General features: G+C 41.4%; 1 protein-coding gene across 1 annotated transcript; it reads right to left on the bottom strand.

Annotated features, from left to right (window-relative positions):
• Positions 1–1,516: 1,516 nt before the first annotated feature.
• LOC141436400 (ubiquitin domain-containing protein 2) lies at positions 1,517–18,522 on the bottom strand. Its single transcript, XM_074099355.1, has 4 exons — positions 18,335–18,522; positions 17,975–18,255; positions 3,581–3,778; positions 1,517–2,781 (listed from the first exon to the last, which is right to left on the bottom strand). Exons 1-4 carry the CDS (start codon positions 18,417–18,419, stop codon positions 2,635–2,637), a joined length of 711 nt encoding a protein of 236 aa, XP_073955456.1. The 5' UTR covers positions 18,420–18,522; the 3' UTR covers positions 1,517–2,634.
• Positions 18,523–18,683: the final 161 nt, after the last annotated feature.

Genomic DNA, 18,683 nt, shown 5'->3' with positions numbered 1-18,683 from the left:
TACAAGGAAATCAAGTTGAATCTCGAATATTCTAGGACCAATTTGTGACGTATTAGACTTCTGGCCCTGTACTACGAAGACTACGAAGTGCCGTCCTGCTGACGCTTATAGCGTTTAATACGAGGGTGAGAGTGACGGCGCAACACGAACTTCGATTTTCGAATTTCGTAGTAGCCCCCTGAGCACGACTACAGACTATGGCAATATCGCACAATAATTCTCATAAAAATGTCGACACAAAAGGCATGGATGAATTGAACCATTTATTAGACCGAACCTTCGGAATAATGCGGCAGTTACACTATTGTCACCGAATTCACCGAGATCCCCGAATGCGCTGGCCGGTTCGGAACGTTGCATCCTTTCCAAAAATACCCTTTCCCAAAACACCCGTTCCAACATAACTGTTTCTTATACCGACCGCATGCCAAAAGACCAGTTTCTCGTAGAGTCCGTATACAATAAGACCCGTTTTTCGTAGCGTCCTGCCATATGTTCCGTTTCTTATTTTCCGTATTGTAAAGAGCTTTCACAAGTACACATTATCCCAGCCTATATACGTCCCACTGCTGGGCACAGGCCTCCTCTCAGAACAAGAGGGCTTGGGCCATAGTTTCCCACGCGGGCCCAGTGCGGATTGGAACTTCACACGCACCATTGAATTGCTTCGCAGGTTTGTGCAGGTTTCCTCACGATGTTTTCTTCACCGCAAAGCTCGTGGTAAATTTCAATTGTAATTCCGCACATGAATTTCGAAAAACTCAGAGGTGCGAGCCGGGGTTTGAACCCACGACCCTCTGTTTGAGAGGCGATAGGTTAAACCACTAGGCCACCACGGCTCACACAAGTACACATATCTACGTATTAACAACGTGTGTTTTGGGAACGGATATCAAGACATACGTATCTTTTGGGGAAGAGCATATTTTGAAACGGATTCTTTAGGAAAAGGTAGTGACGGGAACGGCCATGTCGGAATTAGGTCTTTTTGGGAAACGGATATCAAGCCAAACGTATCTTTTGGGAGAAGCACATTTTGGGAAACACTTATATCGGGAAACAGATTATTTAGGAAAAGGTAGTGACGGGAACGGATGTTTTGGGAAACGGACAGAGCGTTCCGAAACCCGCTGGCCGAACTTGCCAAACAACTTCGGCGAACGAACGTTGGCTTCACATTATTATGTTCTGGAGATGAGTAAACCCAAATCATAATCAAGTAAAAATCCGTTTTTTATGCGATCCACACAAAGACACGACCTTACCCAACTTAAACGCTTCCTAGACATGCCATGAAGTTTCCCATGATCTGACTGACACCTGTACAACGATTGTCTAAGTTTTGTGGCAACACAGATGATAAATGATGTTAAAATAGAGAGATATATCGACGAATTCTTCAATCTACCCGCGATCGTGACCCTGGCAGATGTGTCGAACTATCGGGAGCTCCTTAGAGACAATCGCGATCTACTCGTATAACATACGTCTTCAATAGGTTACTAAGTTTCGGCGAATAACGTTTGGCAACCTGTTTCATTTCGCAACTTTTCATTTCCCAACTGTTTAATATTTCTGAAACTGTAAATATTTCAGGATTTTTATAAAAGTAACCTAACCTAACCTAAAGGGCGTACCTAAGGGGCACAATGGCCCTGAAATAAATCCTGAAATATTTACAGTTTTAGAGTTTGCGAAATGAAAAGTTGCGAAATGAAACAGGTTGCCAAACGTTACGTTGCGAAATGGCAGTACTCGCTTCAATATTGTACAGACGGATTATTAAAAATTTCTATTTTACCCAGCCAGCCCCAGATCATGGGGAATGATAATCAAGGGTACTTAAATTAATTTGTGCCCCGGTTTGAAAATTTGTTATATGCGGACTGTACCCAGGATACCCACAAGAGTCGATCTGATTGCAGAAGCTATACCAAGCATGGCCTTAAAAAATATTCAATACAACACAAAAACTCCCAGGATAATATGTACCATAAACATAAGTTACAACGATGTAGGTATCTGCGCAGTGGCCATTTTTTGGAAGGTGCGAAACCATCTTAGCCAATATAAGGCGGTACGTTTGCGCGGGAAAAATCTTGAGCAGCCATTGGTCAAACGTTCCCCGCTATTGCGTGACCGCCATTTTGTTCGACGCCGCGCCATACCGCGTCTGTTAGTTTTTTACCTGTTATTGCATATTCTATCTCGCACAGACGAACAAAGAGAATTATGTACGTCTAGAACTTTTGTGCTACTAATGTCATGTTCATATCCCATACTTTTGTCAAGGAATCATAGTGAAATTGATAATGAAAACGTTCCACCCTGCTACATGAATCAGTTTGTTCGGCTGTACCTGTGTACGAGGACGAAGATTGCCGATGTAACATATACTTGTGGTCCATCTGGCCCTATACTACGAAATGCAAAATTCGAACTTCGTATCCTGCCGCCCTGCTGCCCCTTATATTATATAACACGAGAGTGAGAGGGACGGTACGATAAGAACTTCGATTTTCAAATTTTGTAGTAGCCACTGTACCTGACACTGATTCAATACAGGACAAGAAGCGATGTATAGTCGTGTAGTGAGAGTGGTCGCGGCGTGGCCGTTCCATTGCTGGCTGATGACTAGCTGGGCGGCTGCGGCTCCGTGCTGACGATCACTTGGACGACGTAGCCGGGCGTGATCTTCGCTTCCTCGATCAGGAGGCGGTCGCCGAGTAGTTTGCCGCCGTAGAACCAGCGTTGACGCCACGGCTCTATGTTCTCTTGAGCCTGGAAGGGCGGTATTAGGTTCTAGTTTATTCATTGCTTTAAATAAAGTAGGGCGGAGAATGAATAAGAGGAACGCTTGATGGTATGTGAGCACTATCCATGGACACCAGCAACATTAGTGGATTAACAGATGTGTCGTTAGCCTAGGAAGTTAAGATAGAATACAATATCTGGTGTTCTAGTAAAATCATTGTTTTTTTAAACTTATTGTCGGTGTCTTCTTCCTGTTTTTTTAGGGTTTTAAAACGAAAATTAACCTAATTGACCTTTATGGGACCACTTCTTGTCAGTTTGTATATTAAAATGTTTTTTTTTTGGAACGTAGAAGTAATGTCACGTTGAAATTTACGGGATTCGTGTCTTTGAATTATCTATGAATGGGGTCATCTATGAGGTTATTTGCACAAGCAGGAACTGGAATTATTAATTAATGGCGTCAACTAAGGGTGATTGGAATTTCAACTATTGATTAATGGTGTCAATTAAGGGTGGTTAGAATAGGAATTATGGATTAATGGTGTTAGCAAAAGGTGGTAGGAATTGGAATTGGAATTGGAACTAAGGTTGGTTGGAGTTGGAATTATTGATTAATAATGGTGTCAACTAAGGGTGGTTATAATTGGAATTATTGATTAATGCTGTCAACTAAGGTTGGTTGGAATTTTAATTATTGATTAATAATACTCTCAAATGGTATCCCAAAAACCCGATTTTTGTCAATAATATAAAGATCCTCTGCTATATCCTGTCTCTCAAGTAGTGAACGTAGATCTGGCGTGTAGAGTACAATACAACTCACGTGCAACTTGTTCTTGCACTGCGCCACGCTGTGCCGCGCCGTGGCGCGCAGGTCGAGGTCGCGGCACGTGTGCGACAGCCGCAGCCGCAGCGCCACCTCGGCGCCGCCCTCCACCGGCTCCGACCACTCGGCCGGCGAGTCGCGCCCGCTCGCCTCCTTCACCATGTTTATGGGGGGCGACAGGCAGTAGATAGGGACCTGGAAGTAACACCGATAGATCAGCCAACAGCCAGCCGTTGATTGCATAATAATGAGGGTTTTCACAGAGGCGAAATATCGCTAGATGGCGTTAGTATCGTGAGGTGCGTTTGACGTTTGCTCGTGATTGGTAAAATAACTAAATGAGCCCGCAAGCAACGTCAAAACGGACCTCACGTCACGATACTAACGCCATCTAGCGATATTTCACCTCTGTGAAAACCCTCATTGAGTAGTTTCATGAGTAACATTTTTTTTCACTTCTCATGCTCGTAAAGTTCGTATTTATGTATGTATGTAATAGTACATTGTGTCTTAAGGGCGGTAAATAAGGAATTACGAACGAGAGTCTATTAGAAGCCCGAAGTCGAAGACTGAGGGCTTTAATGAGTCGATGTTCGTAATTCTAGTACCGCCCGTGCGACCAATGTTTTTCATCACATTAGCGAGTAAAATTGTATATTTGTAAAAGAAAAACTGACATTTTATCAAAAATTGCCGATACCGCTGACTGCGCTCTTGGCAATCCGCAGCATGTGCATGGTGTGCGTGTGCAGCGCGCACACGGAGCAGCAGCACACCTTGCAGTAACAAACTCATTTACCGACCTTGGGCTTCATACATGAAAATTAGTACGCGCAATGACTCATTTACCGACACGGGCTTCATGACACACATTAGGTCGAGGGTTTATTTGGGGGTTACCAAGTAGCCTGCATGTTACGACACTGTTTCGAGCAAGTGTGATGAAAGTATGTTTTTAAGTTTAAGGTCCTCACTGAAAATCTTGGCTGAAAGGCTTGCCGTAGGATTATGCTGAGTGGGGACCTATTTAGCGTCATGTGTGTCTTTATTTGTTCTATGTTTGTTTTATGGCGTTAAATAAATGTATTTTCGTTCTTTCTTTCTTTTAAATACTTTATTGTACATAAAACACAAAAAGAAAACAACAAAATAAATCAATAAAACTAAGGGCCTGTTTCACCACTTGTCGACTAACTTTAAGTGTCAGTTAAAAGTAATGCCGTCTTTGTTTATTCGGACAAAACAAAGAGAGACGGCATCACTGATATCCGTCACTTAAAGTTAGTAGACAAGTGGTGGAACAAGCCCTAAATATTTATAATATTATAATTATAATGCAATGCATGAAAAATAAAAGCTACCTAGTAAGTGAACAATTGTTTCCAATGTTTCTATTTAATTTCCTACCAATCGAAGCGAAAAGCAGTGTAAAACTCGAGCATCAAACCCATTTTCCCCTCGACGTGTCTATCCACCCTCGCCTTACCGGCTCGGGTGGCTATATGAACGCCTCAGGTAATAAATGAATTTTGGTTAGCTTGTATAATTTAATTAATTACTTTTAAGTACTAACTTTAGGAATAAGCTCTGTTACTAATCATCTATGGAGTCCTGTGTATTACAGAATAAAGAATTTATTATTATTATTAAAATTACTCGTTTTATGCTCTTTTTGTAAAATCTACTACTATTTACCCCCTGTTTCACCAACGGACGGACGGATAAATGTGATGCCGTCTCTGTTTGTTTTGTTCGAATAGACGGAGACGGCATGACATTTATCTGTCAAATAAAATTAATCAATGGGTGGTGAAACAGTTCTTAGTCTTTCTTACCAAACATCCATCCATAGGCGCCTATCCATCTTCAAAAATTTTCGGGTTTATAATATTAGGTAAGTAGTAGGGTACCCTTCTGTTACGCTCCGTTTCCACCAGAGACGTGCGAGGATGTGTTGCGAGAAATGTGTTTGTCATTAACCAATAGAGATCCCATGCCCCAATGACCTTCGATCTGAATTCCTTAGTTTTCTAATGTTTTTTTGTAGATTATTATATTAACAACAACGGCTTTAAGCAATATAGTATCCCATATTTACTTCAAAGTTCATTGTTTTCGAGATATTTGGCATCAAAGTTGAACAATTTTAGTCCAAAAAACTGATTTTCTGGCCATAACTTTTGTGTTAATTAGTTTCAATTGAAAACCCTCGATCAGTTTTTAGAGACGTCAAAGACGAACCCAAATATGTAGATTTCGTATATGTTAGATCTTTCACGTCAATAGAGATACGAAATAAATGTTTTTTTCAGACAATGTTTAAAAAATCATACAAAATTAAGTATACATTTTTTTCAAACTCCGGTAGACAAGAATGGAGATAAAAGATTGGAGGACCGATAGCCGTTTGACTTATAATTCCATGTGTAGTGCAAAAGTAGGATACAATTCAAAACTTGTCAAAAATCGATGAAAACCTCGGGTAGCCCCTTAAAATGCCAGTGGTTCCCCAGGTATTCAACCGTGACCCGCATAAAACTAAGTTTGGGACCACCATACTTATTATTATTGCGGCAGTTCGGTTTTGCTTTAGCATGCCTTTTTAGGGACCTTTATGGCTTACACCTTCCTTCTGGGGCCCATCCGGTATCCGCTCGCAACCCACCAGTGGGTCGTGACTTTCACCTACTTTTAGTGATCAGATTGACTTGAAGTTTTGTACAGTTACGCAGTCCAAATGACAAGTACTTACCTGGGTGACCGAGCTTTGCTAGGTTGGGACTTCTTTATTTCTGCTAAAAAAAATGTGTTTTGGAGAAAATATGTATTTAAAAAAGCTTTAAAAGTAAAACTTCAAGGCTAGAGTGAATAGGCTGTTACTAGCTGTTACTAAACTAGTGAGATACACCTTGCCTCATCTGCACTTTATATCAGGTAGGACAGGGGTCAATCACGGTCAGTTTTATGTAAAAAAAAACTTGAACTCTAGACCAATACTATACGGCTGCTGTAGGTACAGTCAACCAATTAAATTCCTAGTTCTATGGTTCCATGGTGGCCCAGGAATCAAAATTGGTTGACTTTACCACCACCACGCTGATGTTAGGTCAGCAGTCAACAAAAAAATTGTTTTAAAGGTCACAGCTCATTAGAGCCACCCGGCACCCGACCAGCACCGCCGCGACTTTCGGCCACGACTTTCGGCGAGGTGGTCCACGAGTGGACCTCGCGTGGTCAACGAGTGAACGTCGCGTCCGTGTAGTCTATTATGAAATGAGGGTGGGGAGCAGCGGTCTACTCGCTGTCCGCATGTGGACACCTCGCAAGCGAGGCGATCCGGTGACGCTACGGAGTTGACGTAACGAGCGCATGCCCATACAAATTCATATAAAGAATACTAACCGCTCGCGGCGAGGCGGTGCAGCAGGGCTACTACGAAACTCGAAACTCGAAGTTCGTATCGTACCGTCCCTCTCGCTCTCATATTAAATAGTATAAGTGTCAGAGGGCCGCACGACACGAACTTCGAGTTTCGTAGTAGCCCTGCTGATCGGGTGCCGGATGGATCTAATGAACTGTGACCTTTAAGGTGAATAATGTATAAAAGCATATTTCGTGTATTTTTGTAGCATGTAGTAATTCATTATATTATTCCGTCACGTAAATAAGGAATCCTAACTAATACTGTTGAGACCATCGATGTTATTAGGTACAAATGATAAGGCGAGGGGCGCCCACGCGCTACCGGCTGTACACGACCAAACCAGGAAACAATCACTTAGTTTATTTTATTTTTTTATTCATGTGCGGAATTACATTTGAAATTTACCACGAGCTTTGCCGGGTGAAGGAAAAATCGTGAGGAATCTGTCACAACCCTGCGAAGCAATTCAATGGTGCGTGCGGGAGTCCCAATCCCGCACTGGGCCGCGTGGGAACTATGGCCCAAAGCCCTCTTGTCCTGAGAGGAGGCCTGTGCCAGCAGTGGGACTATATAGGCTGGGATGATGAATTTTACTTTCCGCCCCAGCTTTACACGGGTGCAATTTTCAAACAAAAGGTCTTCAATCAAAGCTACTTCACATTTTTCAGCTCAATTCCAAAAAAAATAACACCGCGCGAAGCCGGGGCACGTCACTAGTATATTTATCTTACATACGAAGGTAGGTTTATATTTCTGTGAAAAATTATGCAACACAACTGTTGGTAAACAACGCATTTAAATTCGTCGACAATTTATACAATACGGGAACTTGCATGCAAGTTTCACTACATTGCGGTATTTGTTTGACCAACTGAATTCCCTGTCCCTCAATAGTCCGCAATGTAACGCAACTCGCATGCAACTTCTTGTTTTACTAAATGAGGCTTTAGTTTATTAGATGTAAACGTAACAGGCGCGGCAGGAAGTGACTTTATATACTATGTAAAGATTAACATGATGTATTTATGGATCCAATTATTTGTTGATAGGCAGCATATCAGCATAAGCTATGGACTTAGTTGTTATGGGCTTACATTCAAGACTTACTTGGACCAAATAAAAACCCTTCAGATTAGATTAATTAAATATATTGTTAGCAACGAGACAAAGAGAAGGCACAAACATAACTATAATAAACTTTTTTCTACTTGTAAGATTCTCCCTGTGCATTGTAAGGTTGTATACCTAAATGTATTGCATAGCTATTGCACAGATTGTTTAAAAAAATAGTGATACGTAAACGTGTCACTAGGTCTAGTAAAATAAGAAAATCGTTCCAACCAACAGCAAATAACTACTATGGACGAAGAACAAAGTACCCAAAGTATGAATACCCTCTTTTACTTGAAACACCGAAACTTGCTATAGGTAGTCTGAAAACTAAATTTAAACAGGTATTACTGGATAAATTTGAAGAATGTACCTAACTTCTGATTTTATAACTTGTCCAATGGTAGAAATAATGAATGAAGGTATAATGGGTTTGTTTACATTGTCTGCAATTTCTATTGAACCAAAATATACATAAAAGTTTGTAGTTATCGTATGCCGTATTGGTATTATTTTTTGTTATCTTACGTACGTAACACGCACTGACTCATCGTTCGCATATAGGAAACAGGTACTTATAGGTAGTTATCGAAGTAAAACCCAATAACTATTTATGTTGATAATGTACCAAATTAGTCTTTACTAGCGGTTTCGCTCGCTAAGCCGAGTTTAGACTGCAAGAGAAATCATGCAAGTTGCAATACATTGCGAGGCCGTAAAGCGAGCGAATTGCGTAGTGGTCGATCGAGCGCGATATTTAACGCGAGAATGAGAGGGACGGTACGATACGAACTTCGATTTTTGAGTTTCGTAGTAGCCCCCCTGCATCTGCCACAGCGAAGCGTGCAAAAATATCCGACACGTCCTACCGGCCCTAGAAATAGAGTCGTGTCAGAGCGCCTACTCCGAAATTCGAAAATTGAAGTTCGTGTCGTACCGTCCCTCTCACATTCGTATAAGCGTCAGAGGGACAAATCGACACGAACTTCGATTTACGAATTTCGTAGTCGCAGATATTTTCGCACGGTTTGCTGTGTCAGCAGGGCTACTACGAACCTCGAAACTCGAAGTTCGTGTCGTGTGGTCCCTCTGACACTTACACTATTTAATACGAGAGCGAGAGGAACGGTACGATACGAACTTCGAGTATTGAGTTTCGTAGTAGCCCTGCAGATATTGGTGCTTGCTGGTGACTGCTGCTGGTGGTGACTTTACCATTTAATGGAAAGAAGCATTGAAACTGAATCCGGGTGTTTTGACAATATGACGTGATTTTCTTACTAAAATATATGAGCCTTTTATGCCATATCCTGTGGCATGTCCATATTAAGCATGTGAATCAGCAGCCAATTACATTCGGCTATTGTTGTCACTAATAAAGACGTGGTTTTAATTGGAAATGTGAAATCAGACCTTTGGTTGGCCATGGATTGAAGGAACTCAACATGGGTTAGCGTCAAGATTAATTTGTTCTGTTAGTTAATAATTACTTTATGGATTCAGGTGTTACTTTGGAACAGCCCGCCGCGTTGAATATTTTCAACGTGTAGTTAGTTTTCCGCAATTCCTCCATCTTAGAAAATACAAAATACACCATGTTTTTTAGGGTTTCGTACCTCAAAAGGTAAAAACGGAACCCTTATAGGATCACTTTTTGTCCGTCGGTCTGTCTGTTTGTCTGTCAAGACCCTTTTTCTCAGGAACCCGTGGAGGTATCAAGCTGAAATTCATATCAAATAAGTACTCAGGTCTACTGTCCCTTGGAGCTATGAAAAAATCAAACTTCTAAGCCAACGCAATCAAAAGATACATCTGCTCATGCTGCAAATTTTCGACATTCACAATCACAAGGGAATCAAAACCTACTTCCCGTGAACTCAGAATCTTAAAATTCGGTACGAAGCAACGTCTTTTTTTTTTTTTTTTTTTTTAATATGGCTTTCACTCTTGCTGATTTTAGCAAGACGTATTTTGCCAATGTCGATGTTGAGACATTACGCACATGAGGAGAATGTTCGGTTTATGAAATTTTGATTTTGGAGAAGGAACAGATAGGAGACCTAAAACAAATAACATATGTTATGGACGGCACACGGACGCGTGACTTTTTTTTTTTTTTTTAACAGGGAAATGAAGACTGTTAAACATGCTAACATAAAAGGAAGTAGTGGAAAGGAAAAATAAATATAGAAAACATGCTGTAATTTTACTACAACTTAATGTTGTGACTCAGTATAAATTTGATTAAAATTTTGTCAAGGAAGAATCTAAAAGAGAAAGAAGTGTCGGAAAGTTAATAGGACGCGGAACATCCTTAGGCAACACGTCATACAGAGAATATGTAAGTTTACCGCAATTAAAAAAAATGTGCTCAAGAGTTCCTTCGTCTAGACCGCATTCGCACAAGGAGTTATCCCGCACCCTAATTTTATTTAAGAACACCGGAGTACAGACATGACCCAAACGGAGTCGGCATATGGTAGAAGTGACCCATTTATTCGCAGAGCGGAAACGATAAAACCACGGTTTTCGAGGGATTAACGGTTGAATGTTCCCGTAGTGTCGTCCTTTCTGGAGTCTGGAGAGGCTCCACATATTCTGCCAGGAGATCCTCAAGTCAACTCGAGCGGACATCGTTAAGTCTGATGGTAAGATGGTGTTATATTCCTGGCAACCGATTTCGATGGATTCTCTTGCCCATGCGTCCGCTCTTTCATTACCTACTATGCCGCAGTGGCCCGGAATCCATGCAAGTGTAACATCTAGTCCTTTTAACTTACAACGGTATAGAGACTCTTTGATTTTCAAAATAATTGGATATTTGGTTTTCATTTTAAAATGGTTACCAACAATTGCTTGTAGGCAGCTTTTGGCGTCGGAAAAAATTAATACTTTTGAGATATTATGGGATTTCGAAAATCTGATTGCTTCTAAAATGGCTATGGATTCCCCAGTGAAAACAGATGACTGAGTTGGGCCTTTCTGAGTCAAGACAATTTGGTATTTGGGAATCCATACCGCTGCTCCTACGTGACCATTAGGGTCCAGCTTAGAAGCATCTGTAAAAATGAGTAACCAATCTTGCCATTCTTCCAATTTTTTTATTAAATTGAATATTAGCCGCTGGGCTATCCTTGTCAATGCCAAAATCAAGGATAACATTGGGGGTGTAAGTTAAAGACTCATAATTGACCTCAAAGATAGGGTTAGAGCTGGAGGTGTATATCGGTGACGAGAGGTTTTTTAATTTGGAGTACGAAACAATATACCTTGGTGTCTCCTTATGTGACCAATATGCATTTTCAGATACTTCCAGAGAAAGCGCCTCTAGTCGAGGTAGAAGGGGATGATTAGAGATAGAACAAGCTTTGAAGATGAAGCGGTCTGCCAAGTACTGCCTACGGAGGGACAGGGAGGATCCAAGCATTCGACCTGCATAGCATTTTTTTGGTGAGGATTTCATAGCACCTAGAGAAATTCGAAGGCATTTAGCTTGAATCAGATCCCACTTCTTAAGTGCGTTTTTGTTACAGGGTTCTATCACCATAGAGCCATAGTCGATCTGGCTACGGATAACTGCGTTGTATACGAGCTTTTGGCAGTATGGATGGGCGCCCCACCAGACCCCAGAGAGAGCTCGAAGAACATTGATACCCTTTTCACATTTTCCAGTCACATATTCCAAATGTGGTACACCTGTCATTCTAGAGTCTAAAAAGACTCCAAGGAATTTCACAAAGTCCTTGCAAGGAATGACGTCTCGATCATATTGAATTTGAATGTTGGGTATGAATCTACTTCGCGTGAAGGTAACTATGCTACTTTTAGATGGAGATAGAGACAGTCCATGATCATCAAGCCAAACCTTGAGATAACTGAGCGCTTCATTAAGTTTTGAAGATGCAGCATCAGTTGACTGCGAGCCCGTATAAAGCACCAGGTCGTCGGCATACTGAAGAATACTACAGAAGGGGGAGACAGATTGTTCCATATCATACGTATATAAACTATAAAGAAGAGGGGAGAGCACCGAACCTTGAGGGAGTCCCTGCCATAGGGTAAGGGGAGGATGGAAACTATTGCCGGATCGAATTTTAATGGTGCGTCCCATGAATAACTTACAAACAAAATGAACTATCCTCACAGGAATACTCAGCTGGAGCATTTTTGCTCTGAGCACCGGAAGAAGAACATTGTCGTATGCGGCGGAGACATCTAAGAAGCAACCTACAAGATGTTTTTTTTTGGAAAGGGCCAATCTAATGTCCGAGGTTAATATGCTTAAGCTGTCCATGGTGCTTTTTCCTTTACGGAATCCGAACTGGGAGTTAGCGAGTAAATTATTTTTTTCCACAAACCATTCCAGCCTATTCTTAATTAAATGTTCAAATATTTTACCAATTGTTGCAGAAAGGGCAATTGGTCGATAGGAGTTGGCATCTTGAGGGTTCTTGCCTGGTTTGAGCATTGGAATTACAATTTGTGTCATCCATGACTCAGGGATTTCCCCAGTCACAAAAAACAAATTGAAAAGGTTTAACAGATGTTCCTTTGAAAAGCGGTTAAGTTTCTGGATAAAGATATAAGGAATGCCATCTTCTCCGGTGAACTGTTACGAAGACCGTCCAGTGCCAACTCAAGTTCCGGAATGTGAAGGGTTCGTCGAGGGGTCCTAGTTCAGCAGAAGGAGGAGATGGGTTTATGCAAGATTCCTCAGGAACCGATGAGGGAGCTAATTTACCCGCGAACTCCGCCAACCAGGAAGGAGGATTATGAGGGGTTGACCAGTCAGATCGGAAAGAGCCTCTGAATCTTTTAATACTCTTCCATACCAGCGATGGCGGAGTTCTAGGGTTGAGATTTTCGCAAAATCCCTTCCATCCTTTCTTTTTAGCTTTCTTTAGGAGGCGCTTAGTGTGAGCAGAGATTTTTTGGTAGGCGACAAAATCTTCGGAAAGACCGGAAACATTGAACTTACGTTCGGCGTTATCCCTTTCTTTAACCGCCGCCGTGCATTCTGCATCCCACCAGGGAGGTGAAGGGACTTTGCTGCCAAGAATTTTTTCTTCGGGACGTACTTATCGGCTGCCTCTATCAGTATCGATTGGAATTGGAGGTATTGTTCAAAAGGGTTTGAAAGGTTGGAATCCAGCTCTTTTAATTTTTTTTCCACATAATAAGAGAAGCTAGGCCAATCTGCTTTATCCAACCTATATTTAAGGAGTGGTTGGGGAACAGGTGAAGGAAGAACGGAGGATGGCTGGGAGATAATAATGGGGAAATGATCACTTCCGAATGACTGTTTCAGCACCTGATATGATAGCGAACACGAAAGATTAGGAGAGCTAGCAGACAAATCTAGCACCGAGTTAGGGTTTTGTCCAGGATAAACTCGGTGGGTGGGGGAGCCGTCATTGATGACTACGACGTTAATGTCATCAAACAGATCCAAGAGGAAAGACGAAAATATGTCACTGTGTGATGAGCCCCAAGAGGTATTATGGCTATTGAAATCACCTAAGATGAGGAGAGGAGGAGGGACCGAGAACAGGATGGTAGAAAGATCAGGTATTAGGTTGATATTTGGATGCGGAATATAAATTGATACAAAATTTATTCCCATGATATTAGCCGCAACTGCGTTAATTTCATGAGAGTGGGGAGGGAGGGGGATTTGAGAGAAAGAGTAACCTCTTTTAATGAACAACGCACAACCAGCACGTCCATCATCGCGGTCTTCCCGAAGGCACGAGAAGCCCGGGATCCTAAAACGGGAACCCGGTCTCAACCATGTCTCCGAAATGGCCGCCACAGATATAGAGTGCTCGTTAACGAGGTTTATTAAATCTGGTTTTTTAGGGATGATGCTACGACTATTCCATTGAAGAAAGTTGGCCAGGGAGGCCATTGGAGAAGGATAATCTTTCAGCTAGCGAAACCATTAATGGGGCAACGTCGGGCGGTAAACAATCGCTCCATTTGGCGATTATATTGGTGAGGAGTTTGAATAATAGTTCCATAAGATCGTCATTGGGCGTCTCAGCTGGCATCCGCCGAGATGATAAGACGTATCCATTAGGAACCTGAGATTGAGGGGTCGAGATAATTTCTTTATGAGCTTGCCGGTCATAGCCGGGAGACAGGGGGTCCTTGGTCTAATTTTACGAGTGACCGTCTTACGGTATGAAGTCGAGGGAGGCGATTGAGGAGGCAAGGAAGAGTGACCAGGAGGGGGAGGTTGCCAAGAGGGACTGGAAACTGGTTCAAAAAAAATCTTAGCTACGTCGGCGTAAGGGCGACGTACGGCCGGGAAGCGAGAGGAGGCTTCTTGGTAAGAGATACTGTGCTCCGACATTGCTAGTTTAATAGATTTTTGCCTACAATATTCAGGGCAACGTTGGTCTGTAGCAAAATGATGACCTGAACAGAAGAAGCAAGTCACTTGCTCAGCGGCGACGTTGCAACCTTCGCCTGGGTTTTTTGGGCACACTTAAAACAACGAGCATCAGATCGGCACTGGGCCTGTATATGACCAAACCTCAAACATTTTCGGCATTGAATTGTCGGTAGCACATACACTTCGACCTTCAACGACGTATAAAAAGCGAAGATCCTGTCTGGAAGTTTTTGACCTTCAAAAGTCACTACGACAGTTTGAGTTGGTACCCAGGATGGAGGTCCTCCCTCATTGGTTACCTTACGTTGGAGGCGCCGGGCTTTAAGGATTTTACCCTGTCCGTCTTTAAGGTCGGTAGCGTCCACAAATTCTTCCATTGACCAGTCAACTGGTACACCACGGATCAGTCCCATACGAGAAACATTATAGGATGGAATGCTGGCTACAAATTTATGATGTGACAAAAAGGGTTCTCTAAAATGGAATTAGCATCCTGAGCGGTCTTAAACTCCACCGAGACACGGTTTCTGCCAACGATCTTAATACCATCTCGTTTGATATTTTGGATGTTGGCTCTAGCAAATGCGAGACCAACCTTTATTGGTTGCAGTGAAATACCCGAGTTGTACGATTCCGCGTCTCGTGAGATGTGAACTATAAATGGGCCACTGTCTTCACTGCCGTATTTGCGTGAATCCGCGTCTAAATCAGGGTGTTTATAGACGGTTGCTGCAGATGCGTTGTCGACGTCGGTTCCCTGCATCACCTTTTTGCCTTTAGGTTCGAACCTTTCGGACGATGAAAGTTCCAACAAGTTAAGACTACGCTTTCGTGAATTACTGTCTTGCGAGTCCATCTCAATCGTGTTTGTGGAACTGCCACCGCCCGGATCGGGGGGCTCCTCGTTCCCCTCCATATTTTTGGCTCTCGGCCAACCGGACAAGTGTGTTATTAAGTTAAACTAGTATTATATACTAAATAATCCACCACCAGATAATTAATTAGAAAGGATTATTATTTTTAATGGGAATATAACCTAAAAGTTGAACAGACTCACTGCACGGCGCTTCTGTCAATCCGAAGCAACGTCTTATGCCACAGAAAGGAAAAATTGCGAAATAATACAATAAAAATATTTTTAATAATTTGTACGGAACCCTCGGTGCGCGAGTCTGACTCGCATTTGGCCGGTTTTTTTAAATTTCTATTAACTTTCACAAATGGCTCAGTTCATTGACAGAAACTACCTGTTATTTAAAGTTTGGTTTATTTTGTTCAGTCATCATCATCCCAGCCTATATACGTCCCACTGCTGGGCACAGGCCTCCTCTCAGAACAAGAGGGGCTTGGGCCATAGTTCCCACGCAGGCCCAGTGCGGATTGGGAACTTAACACGCACCATTGAATTTCTTCGCAGGTTTGTGCAGGTTTCCTCACGATGTTTTCCTTCACCGCAAAGCTCGTGGTAAATTTCAAATGTAATTCCGCACATGAATTTCGAAAAACTCAGAGGTGCGAGCCGGGGTTTGAACCCACAACCCTCTGTTTGAGAGGCGATAGGTCAAACCACTAGGCCACCACGGCTTCATTCGGCTTCATTTTGTTCAGTATTAAAAATATTTTTTTCACTAAATACTTATTAATTAAATATTGAAAACATGGAACTTATCATTGCAATGATTATGCTACACTTAATTTGTATTAAAAGCGAATGAGTCAGCGATATGGATCTCAATAACATTATTAACATTTATCATCAGATTATCCTTGAGTCACAAGAATAAAGATTTAGAATGGAAAAATAATTTTGAAGGTCAAAAAAATGTTGCACTTTTCTACAAAAACTTTTGTTAATCGACATTTTTCAACAACTAACAAGTTACTTATGTTAAAAGGAGGTTTCTTCTTCTTTTTTAACCCCCGACGCAAAAAGAGGGGTTTTATAAGTTTGGCCACTATGTGTGTCTGCCTGTGGCACCATAGCTCTTAAACGGGTGGACCGATTTGAATGAGTTTTTTTTTATTTTAAAGCAGGTTTTCTAGCGATGGTTCTTAGACATGTTTTATCAAAATCGGTTCAGCCGTTTTTGAGATATTGAACTTTGAAGTGACAAAATCGGGGGTTTTCAAACTTTGTGTTTGTTAGGTTATTTGCTATTCATTTCTTTGATATCCTTCTCTAAATTTTAAATTATTCTTACTTATCTAATTTTAAATGGTGGCAATGTAGAGAAAATAATGATTCTTTTTTACTACAGACAAGATGCAGAAAATATAATGAGTACAGATATAAATTTTGATTCTGTTATTTTGAATGAAGGTTCCACTGTCAGTTACACTGTTTAACATTTGGTTTTATGTTTAAACTGTAACAAACACAGTCTATTTTTTTTGGTAGCCTATAGTGTCCCACTGCCAAGGCCTCCCCCATTACAGGTCTAATTTCATTACCTATAACATATTGTGCTAACAGTCAGTTAAACATTGATAGTCGATAAATCATAAAGGTCCCTCTTGACATTTGATTTTTTCTATGAAAATTCCTTGATGATGATATAGCTTAATTTTAGGCTTCAGCCCTTTAACTTTTCATTACGCGTCTACTCTTGTTTCTGTTGTCCTGTCAATTGTGCAAAGGTTAACTGTAAGAGATCCTTCTATGAGATAGGTTTGCCTTTGTACATCAGTTTCTCAATGTAAACTGTTATTTTTATGTGTATAATTACAATAAAGATTTATACAATATAGTTATAAATAAAGTTACTGTGTTAAAAATAAATAAAGTTGTGTTAAATACTTGTGATGTATAGATATCATTTAATAATATTGTAAATCTGTTTAAAAAATATATACCTCGTTGAGTTTCTTGCCGGATTCTTCTCAACAGAGGTTTTTCCAAACCGGTGGTAGTTTTTTTTTTGACATTCATAAGTGCTTGTTATAGCCTAAATTGAATAAAGATATTTTGACTTTGACTTTATTATAGCTTTATTTCAACACTAGTCTCATTTGCTCACACAATTGTTAGATTTTATTGAATTGTTTCTTGTTTATTTTTAGTATTTACAAAGGTGTTAAATAGATGCTATAACTTGACAAGTTTGTATGTAACACTTGATAAAACCCTTTTGCAGGGAGCCTCTGCTACCTTTATCAAGATATTTTGGATAAGCTGCAAATGCTGACTGCAACAGGGTTCTACAGAGTATAACGCACAAACTTGTTCAGCTATAAATAGCTAAATATGGAACTGGAAGTCGGATCCCATGCAAACAACTGCTACTAACTCAAAAGACAAGAATAAAGCATCATTTCCAGCCTACACATTGCTCATTGTAGGTCACAAATCTTGGAACCCACATCCTAACCCAGGACATTCGATTTGAGAGGCCATTGGTCAATCCACTGGGCTACCACTTCACACCAATAGGCTATGGTTAATGTATAAAGAACCACATACCTGATACCTCGTCCCCCACTCATCGTAGCACTCAGTCAGGTACCCGTTGGGGACAGACACGCTGGCGCCGTCCAGGATAGCCTGCGCCAGCTGGAAGTCCATAGCCTCCGCCGCCACGGCCGCCGCCCGCAGCGCGTCCCAGATCTCCTTCCGCCCCTCAAACGCCGGAGCAGTGTCCCAAAACTCATCCCTCTTACTCCGCAGCTGACCCTCGGTTAGCGGCACGTCCGATTTCCACCTGATCGTCTCGTGGCATAGCGACTGGTTCTTCCGCAGACCCCCTAAAACGAAAGACGTTCAGTTTAGTTTAGGCGCACCACGCACTAGTGCCGTCACCACGGCGACGGGGCTGCTACGGACCGGAATTAGGCCGCGACACGGTCCCCGAAGACTCCTCGCCCACGGGCCCGCTCCTGCTCCTAGTTATTCCGATGCAGCCGCCCATGTTGATCACATTCTACAATGGCACATTTAACAAATATTTACAAAAAAAATATTAACAAATAACATTTTATCTTCTGCTGTCAAAGGATATAGCTGTATTGGTTTAGTTACTGCATTCAGTCTTTGTTTAGAATGTGATGATACGTTACACCAAATATAAAGTGATTAATAATTGACGTGCTTTCTTAATAAAATTAATGAATTAATTCTTTGAAATATCATTAAAGTGAATATACTTGCACATCTTTTTTTCGTTTGAGAGATT

This window comes from Choristoneura fumiferana, chromosome 16, assembly GCF_025370935.1.
Source record: "Choristoneura fumiferana chromosome 16, NRCan_CFum_1, whole genome shotgun sequence".
Taxonomy (NCBI): domain Eukaryota; kingdom Metazoa; phylum Arthropoda; class Insecta; order Lepidoptera; family Tortricidae; genus Choristoneura; species Choristoneura fumiferana.
The sequence above is the reverse complement of the archived record's forward strand: the minus strand, read 5'-3'. Positions and strand labels throughout refer to the sequence as shown.